Below are 13863 nucleotides of genomic sequence, written 5' to 3' on the forward strand. Positions count from 1 at the left end.
ATAGCAAAAACTACTATACTATTATAACTTTAAACTTTCAATTTAAAAATTAAGACCAATTCAAGCAAGAAAATAGAAAGTAGTTTTACACCAGATTAATTAATAATATGTTATTTCAAATTTTTAAGTACATATTATATAAAGAGCATAAAGTTGAAACAAGTTTAAACCACATCCCTACTAAATTCAACTATAAAATCAAAGAATACAATTTCTATGTTAAGTGTTGTGGTTTAATTTTAATATCAAATTTGTTTATTCCATTTGCTTCTAAATAAAATAAGTGAGAAAATGTCAAAGTAGAAGAAGAAGAATGAAAAAAAAGAGAGAATTATGCGTTATTTATTGATAAATGATGATAGAGCAAATTTCTTTTCTTAGTAAAAATCCAAAATTTCTTCGTTCTCTTTCTTTCTTTCTTTCTTTCTTCTTCCTTCATCTCTCAGCTTAAATTCTCATAACAATGGCTGTCAATGGAAGATGAAAGTGAAATGAAATCACTACGCGTTTTTTCCGATCTTTTCTCCTCTGTTTCTCTTTAACAATCCATTCATCCCCCCCCCCCCCCCCCCCCGTCTTATTCGCTCTTTCAATGGCGATCAGATATCTTCCTTTTCTCAACTGATCAACCCCCCCTTTCTTTTTCTCTTTTAACTCCTCTTCTTCCTTTCACCTTTCATTTCCCACCCATTTCCTCCCACCACCGCCGCGCCGGTGGCTCTCTCTTTTTCCGAACAAATGCGTTGCGAAAACCAATTAGAAATCCGAGCCCTAAAACTATAACCATTCTCCATCTCTCTCATGGGATCTTCCGGTTCCCTCTAACCCAATCGGAACCCCATCTCAATTTTGTTCGGATTTCTTTATTCTTCTCTCATGACTCGGAAGGTTCTCCTCCGATCTCAGGCTGTCCGTCATAGATCATCATTACAAGACGGGAAAATCGATGCGCCACAAGAGAGACGGCAGTTCGCGGAAGTAGCCGGTGGCTCAGCGGCGGAATGTACGGCGGTTTGTTGTTGTTGTCCATGGACGGTATTGAACATCTTGATCTTTTCCATTTACCGGATGCCGGCGGGACTCTGCCGGAAAGCGATAAACCGGAGAAAGCGACACCGTAGAATGAAGAGGAAGTATTTGATTCAGCAACGGAAAGCCGTCGCTATGGATTTTACGGATGGATCGGTGGGGCCCATAATTGACAGCTTCGGGACCCACCAAACGAATGACGTGGCGGATAGTGAAGATTTGAAGAAGTTAGAAGAGGAAATGTGGGGCCGGTTTAGTCAGACCGGGTTTTGGAGAAGTTCGTCTCAAAGAAATAAATAAAATTATATAATGAGCAAAGAAAGACAAAAAGAAAAGAAAAGAAAAAGAAAATCAAAATCAAAATCAAAATGTTTCCTTTCGAATTGTTTTTTTGTTTCTTTTTCTTTTGTACGTTTAAGTTTATATCTTTCATGTGATTTGGGGAAACTTTTAGCAATACGAACGTGCAAATTTTTTATAAGAATTCAAAAGGGTGCAAATTATATTGCTAAATATGAGAAAGTTACTAATAATTTAAGACATTTTAAAAAAATTACTATAGCTAAATTCATTTAACTTAGTTGATCTATCTTTATTTTCGTTTCATTTGAAAATTTTACTATATTTTTATTTTTTTGTGTTATTAACACAAATTCTACTGTTAGTTTAATGTATAGTTAATTATTAATAATAGTATTTTCAAAACCAAACTCATTTTTCTCATTTAGCTTTTTGTCTTTTAAAAATTGGTTTTCAATTAGTTGTAATATTTTATAATTCTGTTTTCTGGATGGTTAAGATTTCAAGTTTATATGTTTGAGTAAATATAATTTTGGAACATTTTTAAAAATAAAAAGAAACTAAAATTACTTATAAAATATAGCAAAATTCATCCAATTATTTGTAGGATATTTAAGTTTTATTTATCTCAAATGGTAAATAATTTCAATATTGTGCTATCAATAACGATTTTTCTTTAATTTTGACTTCATATCATATTTCTCAAGAAAAAAAAAAGTAAAAATACAATGTCAAATTGCCATAAAACCAAATGCTTTTATGTAACTGATGTGCATGAGTTTATGAATAAGATTGAAAGAAAAAAAAAACTATGAATAAGACTTGCCTCGTCCTTGCTTATTCTCAAACCTCCAAGCCCTGTGCCTTCCTTACAAATTTTTATTTAAAGATAAATAATCCAATTGTTAACTAGCTTCTGTAGAATTTTAACGATATTCGTGAATGTCCTATTCATATCGATGTCATATTAATTAAGAAGATTAAAGAATTATTTTTACGTGTCACGGTAATTTTAAAATTTATTTGAACTAACAATCATGTAATGTGTAACAATTAAGTAGTTTTCTCACTGATCTTGAATTATGGATATTACAGTTTCATATTGGACTAAAAAAATAACAAAATTTTTCATATATTTTATGAGCTTTTAGAATCGATATTAGAGAAATCCATTTGTATCAATATGAATATCAAATCCTTTGATTTACAGATATATCGATATATTAACGGGTACCTTCATCCATGTTACTATGGCTGAATTAGAAAAGAAAAAAAAAAGAAAAAGAAAAGAAAAAGTCCCCATCTAGATGTTAAAACAAACCAACCAGCCCGTTTCTATTGACCACGGACATCAAAATCCAACTGTCTTAATGACATGAGAAAATAATGGAAAAGTGACTACATCTAAGTTGAAAGAGTCCTATTTATAGAGTGCTACAGCTCAAACAATAATACATAAATACATCATGTGTATTGCCATCAAGAATGAGTCTCACATACCATTAGTTAAGAAAGAATTAGCTAATTGTTTCCATTAATATCACACTTTTTTTAGTCTAAAACTTGTGAAAAATTCAAATCTCTAAACATTAACTACTAATGAACTAGATTGAAATTGACCTACCATCAATACTTTCACCAAGTCTCATATTTATATTTTCAAAATGCCCCTTATCGTTGGAATTTTTTTTAATTAACATCGAATTACATATCTTAAAATATACCGTACTTTCAAAAGGTGTATATCCTATTAGTGAAAACCCTCCACATTTCACTTTAGAAAGAAAAGCCATACCAGTTGTAGTTATTAACTTTAAGTGTACTGGTATTACATAATGGAATCGAAGAACATTAAAGAGGCAAAAACCATTTGAAACAAAAGGTAAAAATAAGAGATCAAAATGAAAAATAAACACAAAACGGAAGCTAAGGGAGTATAGAAGAATAGAATTAGTAGATATAAGATCCTAGATTTGGATTGGATTATATAAAAGATGTGTGAAATCTAATTCCTTATCAAAGTCTAGGTATCAAATACCCCACTAAGAAAGGGAAATTCTTGATTTCTTCTCCTTCAATTTTTCCTGCTCACTAGTGAAGTAAGGAACCATAGGAAAGAACCCTCTAATTAAGAGGGAAAAAAAGGTAGAATATTTTTCCCATAAGAAAAGAAAAGCTTGGAGCAAATCCAATTCCGGTTTGATCTGGACAATAATGAATTCACTTCCCAAGAATCCGAATCAAATCAAACATCTAATAAACTCTGATTCAGAATTTCGCAATCTCAATTATAAACCAAACAAGAACTTCCAGAACATACATCCATTCATGATCGAACACTACGCACCTCAAACAAATTCTTCAAATGCAGTAAAAAAAGGATTGAAAGAAATATCAAGAACAAGAGAAAAAGAATGGGAAGTTGGATAAACAAAATGTTAGTGGGCGAGGAGGAGGTTGCAAGGACAGCGACTCAAATCCAATGTTGGCAATGACAAGGCCTGATGGCGCTTTTGCCTAAGCAAAGCACATCAATTAAGCAAGACATCTCACGGATTCCTAAACCAAATAACCTCTGGTTTGTTGCGTGTGTGTTTATTTTGTAGCCTCCGGAGGGCATGGAGCAGCCTACCAAAAAGGAAAAGAAAAGAAAAAGACAACAAAAAGAGGAATTCTACAACAGGCTACACCACCAAAGCCATCCAAACCAATCGAGGGAGGTCGCATTCTCGGGTCTTACAATAACTGAGGGAAGTCGTATTCAAACCAGGCTAATCCCAACAATAACAAACAAAGAAGGCATGGGAGGGAGTCAATAATTTTAATGTGGGTTTTTAAACTTATAATTTGTGTGTGATAAGTTCCTTGAACTAGAAATAACTTATCACTAACAACGTGAAAAGGAAATGTTCGAGAAATACAGTCCAGAGAGTGAGGTGGAAAAGGAAAAGAGAAACGTGAAAATAAGCAACGACCAAACAAAGAGTATACGAAGAAAATAAAAATGGAAAATGGACCATCAAGCTAAATGATCGACGGGCAACATTACAAAACTCGTGTCTGACATATCCATTGACTTATTCTTCATTTTCTAAAAATTCACAGTTCTATAAGACATTAAATTGAACTTCGTCTTCCAATCCTACTATTTATTAAAGAAGAACACACTGGAAATAAAGGAAATAAAGAATTTCGATTTCCTAGTTGACTGTTATACACTGTACACAATATGTACACGGTAGAATATTTAATAATCCAAAGATCATAAACTAAAAAAAAAATGCACTCAACACACAAGAGCCAATAAAAGAATGAATTGAATCAGAACTTAAAAATTTGAAGAACCATTGCCTATGTACCTTTTTCTGCAACCTCGACAATCACGATACATATCTTACAGGCAAGGAAGAACCCTTGCTTTCCAGGTGCATTGCCTTCGCTAGTGCAATGAAATTAAGTAGATTCCCTTTACAGAACCATTTTAACTTCCATTTCAAAGAACAAGGCGACGAAATCTCCTTCTTCTGGATAGTGGTAACCTTCTCGTCAGATTTGGAGATCAAGGAGAACACGGACGATGCATGTTTTAAAGATAAGGTCAAGCAAAACACCCCCTTCACTTCAACAACCTATTGACAAGGTTCGTAACACAAGCATTAAGAAAGACGGCTAAATTCCTCCAAAACAAAAAAAGAGAGACAGTAATGATTTTTCTTTTCTTCTTTCAAATGACGTGAAGAATGTACAAGAGCACATTTCTTGTTTACTTTTGAGTTAAATTACAAGTTTAATTCCTCCGCTTTCAAAATTTGTGTCTATTTGGTCCTTAAACTTCAAAATTTGTCTAATGGAATCCTCAATTTTCGATTTTACGTAGGTCTCTAAATCTTAAGGAAGTTTAATGGGCCCTCCAACTTTTATTTTTATGTCCATATTCAAAAGTTGTAAAAAGAATATTTGGTTTTACAAAATTGAATTTTATGTCGGACGAGATCCCGAACTTTCAATTTTGTATTTAGTATATTTATGAATTTAAAAGAAAAAAAGATTGTTAAGTCAACGACCCATTAAACAAAAAATTGGAAATTTAAAGACACAAATTAGAAGTTCAAATAACTATATCTTTTTTTTAAAGTTTAACCCATGAAAGCAAAGTTAAAAGTTTAAGGATCTCTTAAATACTTTTTAAAGTCCGTATGCCAAATAGACACAAAGCTAAAAGGTCAAAGACTTAACTTGTAGATTAACCTCATTAATACGAGAACGGTTTGGATGTCATAGGATAAAAATAAGGAGCCCACTTCTGCCTACGTCTCATCAAAAATTTGTCTCCTGAAATTTCCATGGTCGTGGCAATAACTATCCTAAACTTAAACCTTTATGGTCATAATCATCATGTCAACCCAATGGACTGAACAAAAAAATCATACAAAACGTGAGCTTGATAACCTAATTCCATCTAAAGTGTGAAGAAATGGACAAAGACCGGATTCTAATTACAAGTACATGTCTGCTTTTCACTCCTCAATTTTAGTTCTAGCCATATCCCAGCTATGAAGCCTCTTTTCCCAAATTCGTGCATCCTTAGACTCATGCCATGACATACTATGAGTCTGTTTGGAACGACTATCTAAATGCTTGAAACACATGTTTTTACCTTTAACACCTTTTTAATACTTAGAAAATCAACCCAAACACGTCCTAGATCCTCCATAGCACTAATATTTACAATAATTGTCTTTCCATTTCCATTCTATAGGTAGTTAAGGATCAAGAAAGCACAAAAAGAATGAGCTCAGCTACACGAGTACAATTTGCCTAAAATGCCATAGAATAGATTAATATCACTCATAGCTCAGGAAAGAAAGATCCCACCGCTCCAAGTATCTCAAGGCATGTCTAATCACCAAAACAGAGTTGATATATTTTCAATATAAAACAGGTATAATCAAGAACAAGAAGTTACCATCTCAAGTATGTCGGCAATCAAGCAACATGAATCAAGGGCAAAGTATGGAGGTAATGATCCGTCTATTGAGAAAGAACCAAATTGCATGAAGTCTTCTTTGCACACAAGTAAATGCCCTTCAAAGATAAACAGGGATCGAGGATGCCACAATTCTCCTAAATTTCAAAGGAACTCATCAATGTTTCAAGATACTTTTGTTAAAACAGAGAAAACAAAGATATTTGATATTTCTATCTACTAACTTAAACAAGTGACTGCCAAACCCATCCATCAACACAAGCTCCCTGGGGAGGTGAAGTCATACATTTATTACTAATCAAATATATTATGTTGGACATACATATTATTTTTTTTTTTCATTTTTATTTTGCTACCAAGTCGGTGTTCCATGAAAATAATATAAACTGGTATGAAATGGACCCATCAACTTCCAAGTCGGCATTGCATTAGTTACCAACGATTCCCTTATGTTAGGAACCAAAAATGTGCAGCGGTTAGCTCAAGGGAAAAAGTGCAATATTATGGTACTTAGGACAGGGAAGTCTTTCTTCTACAGTTCTTATGGCAATTGCAATTCATAACCTTGAGAAGCATTTCAAGAAAAGAGAACAGGGAAGTCTTTCTGAAAATATCTTGTTCCCTACAGCTATTACGGAGGATGCTGGCGTTGAAGAAAATTAAACTAGGAAAGGTTCCAAATATAACATGTCAGACAAGAGGATGCTGGTGTTAAACAAAAGGGTAGTAATTCTTGTCCAACTTTCTATTGATGTACATACTCCTCGTTGAGAAGGAATAAATCTCAAGTAAGGTCATCGATTAAAGCTCAAACGGTCAAGTTCCATTGTTAATACTTCAATTCTCTCAAAAGATACTAAACAGCTCAAACAGGCCATTAATTATTTAATTCTTTTTTCTAATAGAAGGTTACCGTCTTTCTTATTTAGATTAGAAATATTTCTGTTTTCCAAGCATGATGGCTGGAGGTTAAACACCAACGCCTGCGAACACCACTTTTGCATTGCTAAACAATCCCCGGAGAAGCTTTTCACAAATCTCTGAGGTAAGATACCAAAATCCATGGACACTACTTCAAGAATCCTATGAAAAGCTCTTCACAAATCAGTAAAAATATTGTAGGCTATAATTTGTCATTTATTTTCTTCTACTCTCAAGGTCCTTGCACTAATCAAGAATAAGTAGCATGATTCACTACACGTTTACATCAAGTGTATTTTGAGAGTGAACAAAGACAGCACGTGCGATGAGCATGAGCTAACCTTGAATCTCACTGCAGCAAAAGAGCACCATAGAATATTGGAGTAAGTTAGCTTTTGCACCTCCACATATTTGTGTTTCAAATAATTCAACCTGAACCTGCTCCAAACTGCCATATAAATATCATATCCTGAGTATACCACAATAAAGATACAAGTACGGATGCAAAAGTGGCAAATGTGAAAAACTGTTTGTGTGGGGTTGCATACAACTCAAAGCCACATAAGACTGATGTGTTGTGTCCTCAGACATCCAAATAACAATGTGACACCACTACGCTCAAACATATTACAGAATCAGAATAAACTATTTACAAGCTAAGGCAGAATTACCTTCTTAAGCAACTCCTGTCACTAGGACTACCAATGCCAGATACTTGCAATATACAAAGTAGTTGTCTTGATTTCTCAATGCATCCAGTTACAAACAAATGTTTTACACCTCTCTCCAAACAAACCCTGTATCAGTTAAGAAAAAAAAAAGTTTCAACTGATGTGTGCTATCCACAATCACTGAATTTTTCAAAACTGCACTAACCTCACAACCTGAAGTCCGAGGCCAACAAAGACCTCTTTAATATCCTCAACACTGAAACAATCCGATAAAATAAGCATGACTTCTCCTATGAGGCAGAAAACTGTAGTTAGCAATCAGCCACAACAATAAAGAAACAAATAAGAAACTCAAGAGGCTTCCAAAGAACCAATACGCAGAAATTGAAATATGCACATAGTTAACCAAAAGCCAACCTGACCCATCTCCAGAAGCCCGAACAATTAGTATGTACAACTCGTTTCTACTACTCAGAACAAGAACCACTTTTCTGCAATTTTGAACACAAATGATGTCAATAAAACGATACTCAGGAAAAATAAGACAATTTAAACAATTAGTAAGTTATTACAGATGGCTTTGATTTACATATAAGATAATCTGAATGGCAAATTAACATAGATGATAATTAAACATCACAGTAAAGAAGGCTCCTTAGTTGAAGCATCTCCTATTTCCAAAATCACACATGTTGAACCTCATTGCAACAAAGTGCAGGAGTCATGGGAGAATATTTTAGAAAACAATGTAAGTTAATTTTCACTAACCAATGGGTCCAACTTTTGGGAAATTTGTCAACTTTTGCAAAACAAAGCTCCCCTTTACTAATCAGTAATTGGCATTCTCTGGTGTAACCACCTTTTGGTGTTTGGGGTTCTCCCCTGATTTCATATATCAACGAGATGTTTCTTTACCAAAAAAAAAAAAAAAGAAAAACACTGACACTATTCCCATGTCTTGTTTCTTTCACTCTTCCTCAGTTGATGGTGCTAAATCCAAGAGAATCCCTTTATTACCATAAATAAAGATAGAAATCGTCTATAATCTAAACTTCTATTTAAATCAAGTCAAATGAATTAAAGAGGAGGGTAAGCAATGGGTCCTGAAACTAATTGTTTCCACGGAAATTAAACAATAAACTACCTGTAGACTAGCTCAGAATCAAGTATACAAATGCATTTGAGATACTGCTGACAAGTTTCATGAACTCTGGAGTCTGCAATATTTAAATTAAAATAGTTTTCAATAAAACTTCCGTTTTCTAGTTCAATTTCCATATCAGCTCCAAAAACACTTGGATCACAGCTTGTCAATTTGTGGCTGTCTGTTATTCCAACTACATGTCCTGACAATGAAACAACTCTTTTCTTCTTCTTTTTCTTGCTTTCTCGATTCCTCTGCTGATTCATCTCATGTTGGATTGGATCGGTTTCATAGGCATGAGGGCCAGCAGGAACAACATTGATTGGCAAATGAACATTGCAGCCTTGACAAATAGAATTCGGCATACTAAATGTTTGATCAACAGATGACTCAAAAAGGCACGAGCCATTTTCTCCAACCAGATGAAGTTCATGGCACTGTTTAGAAGTAATGTCTTTACTATGATGTATTGACAACTGACCTTCAGCACCTCCACGCAGAGACTTATCATTTGTAGGTTCAATAACTTCTGGCATTAATGATCCAAAGGGAAAGATATCGTCCTCACTATTGCTGGAATAGCTGTCAGATGAAGGAATTGAATATGACTCTGCAGATAATTGCAAAATTTCTTCCATAAAATTATGCCGACGATGTAGAATGTCCTCTTGATAATGGGGTGGTGATCCATGGAATAGTGAGGATGAGTGAGACTCAGATACACTATCTATGGCATTCAATGGTGACATACTAGGATCTTCAACCTTTGCTTCACCTCCCTGAGACCTATTATACAAAGGATAAAAGGTTTTCATATGAGTGGAAGGAATACCTACTCCAAATGAAGAACTAAGGTGACCATTTTTTAGATCCGATCTGTGTGTTCTAGATTGGGGGACAACAACATCATTCCCCAGTGAACCATTCAGCCCAAAGTAGTGGGAGGCCGTCAAACCACTAGGCATGTCTCCAAAGGAATTATCCGACTCCACCAAATTTGTACTACTTTCGTCTCCTGATGCCTGCATAGACTCTGATTTATATCTTGAGCTCTCTCCAACATGCTGTGGAATTTTCCTACTTTTCATATATTTTTCTTTTCCAGGCTCCATAGTAGCCTTATTGATATTGCCATTGACAGCGTTTCGAGGAGCGTGATCCATCCAATCCTCAAACTCCCGAAACCAAAGTGAAGAACGCTCTTTCTTCATAAATTCAATTTTCTTCATTAAATCAACTACTTCAACTTCATTATCGGATAATGCTGCTTCCTCTCTGCTATAAGTATCATTATCACACAATACAGACTCCTGGTCAGAACAGAAATATGTACTCTCTTCTTCACTCTGAATAGAAGCAATTCGAGAAACTGTTCTCTACAAAAACAATGACAATAACTTTTATTATTACTTAGATAATGAATCCTTAAAAACATAAAGAATTTATCAAAGAACCATACAATCCTACGAAAGTTCAAAGATTAAATTGAACACTGAAAAATAATAAATTCACATCTAAATCCAAAACATTAAAACAGGGAAAAAAATGAACATTGCAATATGAATATAATTAACCATCAGATATTCAAGAAACTTTTCTCTACAAGAACAATGAAAATGAACGTTGGAGACTGCTTGTTTGTATGATATAATCCAGTAAACTAAAATATATATTGTTCTTTCACAAACAACTGCAACTAAAGTGACTTCACAGATATCTTTCAATGAGTTTGTATATGAGCACTCTCACAGACCAAGCAACTAAATAAAAAGTTCGACAACAGTTTATCCTTAAAATAATATTCAAACATACTAAAATTTTGTTCGGAAATAGATATTTTAATGCAACTTATATAAGCATTTGCGTAAGGATACACCAATTTAAGATACCCTCATGAGAACTTATGCTCTAATGTAGTAATCTAATTTTAAAGCAGCAAACAATGGTCTACCTTTCAATAACAGTGATGACCTACCTTTTTATTGTTTGCACTCCCCTCTCCTCGAGCACCATCTTTTGCTGGGGAATAAAAACCAAAACCAGCAGGTCGCTTTTGCCTGCTAGCAATGATAAATTTCCTCTTCCAATATTCTTCTTTGCAGATTCCCTTGTCATCTAACTTCAGCTAATAAACCATAAACAAAAGAAATAAGATCGCAATAAGATAGCTAAATTACTAACATTTTTTGGCTTCATACAATGCACATCTCACATATTTCTCTAAATTAAAATCTTAAAAATTAATTTCAGAAAACGAACATTATCTGGATGAGAGAAAAGGCTGAACACATGCGCTCTGTACCACCGTGCACAACATAAGGGATTGCCCTCTAGCCATAAATTCTGTAAAGATGTAATATCCACAAGGAACTCCAGCTCTGAAAAATTGGAAATTATATTGTAGGACACGTCAAGTCCTTCAAGTGACTTCAAATTCTCAATCCCACGCAATGTAGTTAGAGCATTGTTCCTCAAAACAAGTTTAGTTATATGCGAAGGGACCTGCATTTTACAACAATATTCGTGTATGGGTCTGAAACTACACCTAAAACAACTTGAAGCGAAAAAAAAAAAAAAAAAAATATGTTGCAAGCTCCACAGCTTCAAAGCAAAGCACCACCTTGGTTCTGAATGAAAATAATTGCAATTTCTTTTTGCATTTGAGGTCAAAAGCAATCAAAATCCCCCAATAAATAAAAAATTAATTAATGAACTCTACATATGAGGGGTAAAAATCCATTCAAAACGAAAACAAACTGATAAACCAATGTAAGGCCATAGTATAAAGAATCAAAATCACAAAAACTCACCAAATGTCATTGCAAGATAATTCAAAGACATTAAAACGTTATAAAGAAATGTTCTCAACACATTGGAGTCAGAATTTTACAGTCATCTTGTTACCTTACCGTCCGCATACAATAGATTCATTATTCAAGCCAACCACCACATGAAGCTTTAAGTATAGACAGTGGGTTCAAATCTCAGAATAATCATCCGACATGTTAGATTCTAATAGCACTCAAAAAGAATCAAATGAATATCAGCTTCCCTCTATCTTTACTACCCATAAGAAAGTTTAACAAGCATCAGTAGGTAGTTTACTCTAGCCTCTAGAGAAAGAACCAATCCTGTTCTGATGAACTATTAATAACACTGAATGACCATAGAATAGTGACAAGTTCTGTGACTATAGTTGTTAAATCAGGCAAGATTGTTTTTTTCATGAAAGGTTTTTAGTTTTATTATATCTAAACAATATTGTTTATAATCATCAAAATAACTTCATTCTCCATATTCTTAAACTATGATAATGAATACCACCTTAGAGAACTTTATGTTCTCGATATATAAAAGAAAAGTATACGTTTAGCAGCAAGGAACCTAGCAAAGTTCCATTCCTTTTTTTATGGAGCTAACATTCTCCTACTTTCAACGCTTAAAATAAAAATAAAATAAAATAAAATAATCTATATTCAAACAAAATATTAGACCAGAAAACAAGTATTCCAAGAACCATATAAAACAATAAAAAATCATATATAGAAGCGATATATGGTAATAAAGAACAGTCAAAAGTCGGATACAGAAGTGACTATGGGAACATAGAACAAATCTGCACCCAAATTTTTTTTCAGTACAGACAGTGGTCTGGAGAAAAATGTTGACGGGACTGTTTGAAGTACATACCTCATTAAATGAGGCAACTGTCCTTAGATGATTAAAACCAAGATCCAAATGTTTCAGTTTCACACACTTGCGAAGATTGTCAACTTTTGCGAACTTATTCCGACTCAGATCAAGGGTTTCAACAGCAGGTAGAAGTTGCAAAGACTCATCCATAAGAACTAAGCCATTGCACGCACACGAAACAAACGACAGTCGGTTCCATTGCGGAGAGTTCTTAACCTCAACAATTCTACTTGCAAACACATGCCGCAGAGCATCCTATACAATTTAAGAAAACGTCCGTGTTAAAAATCTCAATCGAAAAAGTAGAGCACTAAAAATTGATAAACTCAATCTTTTAGGCAGCAATTAGTTCAAAACATACAGTAGAATTATGACAAATAATCTTCTCCAGGGTCTGTCTCAATTCCAGCAATCCTCTTGCCGCGGAGGTCGACAAATCACATCCTCTAAGCTCCAAAACCTTCAAACTTCCAAACGGCAACAGAGACAACGGTGTCGGGTCTCGCAACGGCTGCGGAAGCACCGAAACAACCTTTAAAGATGTAAGCAGCCTCAAAATTCGTCGGAGCTGTTCAAGCGCGCGGTGGTCGCCAAGGTCAGAGACATATGCTCGAAGGTAGTCAACTGGAGCTCCGGTTAAAAGACTCTCGAGTTCATGTAAAGCCTCCAACCTCGACTGCACGTAGTGCAATCCCGCTGGATTTAGCTTCAACACCAAAGTTCCTTCAATCAAAGGATCGGCCCGTTCTTCCACAAACTTCACCAGCTTCTCCAAATATCGATCCCCCGTCACAATTGCCATCTTAATGGCCAAATTAGGGTTCGTTTATCATAACTGACACGAACTAAATTCCATGTAGCAACCATAGACGAGGTTCGTATTCCAAAATGAAGGGGACGAATCGGAAACTAAGAAACTCTGTGAGAGAAATAAGAAAAAATCTAGATATAGAAATTACTGAAGACAAAATCATGGAAGAAACAGCGAGAGATTCATCGGAGTAAGTTTTGAATAGAGAAAATGGTAGAGAGTGAAACGGCCATGGCATCTCCACAGGGAGATCGAGTGAAAATAAACAAAAGAAAAATATAATTCCCCCGAAGAAGACGACAGGTGT

The 13863-nt window shown here is 34.6% G+C and overlaps 1 protein-coding gene across 9 annotated transcripts; it reads right to left on the reverse strand.

Moving 5' to 3' along the window:
- Positions 1-4503: 4503 nt before the first annotated feature.
- LOC103494195 (uncharacterized) lies at positions 4504-13863 on the reverse strand. Of its 9 annotated transcripts, XR_007818766.1 has the most exons (12): positions 13107-13859; positions 12743-13000; positions 11312-11554; positions 11028-11177; positions 9053-10428; positions 8326-8399; positions 8114-8198; positions 7909-8034; positions 7579-7685; positions 6296-6453; positions 5566-5661; positions 4816-4958 (listed from the first exon to the last, which is right to left on the reverse strand). XR_007818766.1 is itself a non-coding variant. In XM_008455279.3 (11 exons), exons 1-11 carry the CDS (start codon positions 13545-13547, stop codon positions 4710-4712), a joined length of 3267 nt encoding a protein of 1088 aa, XP_008453501.1. In that variant the 5' UTR covers positions 13548-13856; the 3' UTR covers positions 4504-4709. The 9 variants fall into 9 exon arrangements, 1 of the variants encoding a protein (XP_008453501.1); XM_008455279.3 differs by lacking the exon at positions 5566-5661 and having other exon boundaries at positions 4504-4958; positions 13107-13856; XR_538596.3 differs by lacking the exon at positions 4816-4958 and having other exon boundaries at positions 7579-7675; positions 13107-13861.

The sequence above is a fragment of the Cucumis melo genome, chromosome 2, assembly GCF_025177605.1.
Source record: "Cucumis melo cultivar AY chromosome 2, USDA_Cmelo_AY_1.0, whole genome shotgun sequence".
Lineage (NCBI taxonomy): Eukaryota > Viridiplantae > Streptophyta > Magnoliopsida > Cucurbitales > Cucurbitaceae > Cucumis > Cucumis melo.

What these genes read in the sequence shown, in the direction of transcription:
- LOC103494195 (XM_008455279.3), bottom strand. Translation starts at nt 13,547, where the DNA reads ATGGCAATTGTGACGGGGGATCGATATTTGGAGAAGCTGGTGAAGTTT. An exon ending in GGAGTGCAAACAATAAAAAG is followed by an intron (nt 10,429 to 11,027) that starts GTAGGTCATCAC and finishes TTGTTTTTGTAG; the next exon opens with AGAACAGTTTCTCGAATTGC. An exon ending in GACAGGAGTTGCTTAAGAAG is followed by an intron (nt 7,686 to 7,908) that starts GTAATTCTGCCT and finishes TTTATATGGCAG; the next exon opens with TTTGGAGCAGGTTCAGGTTG.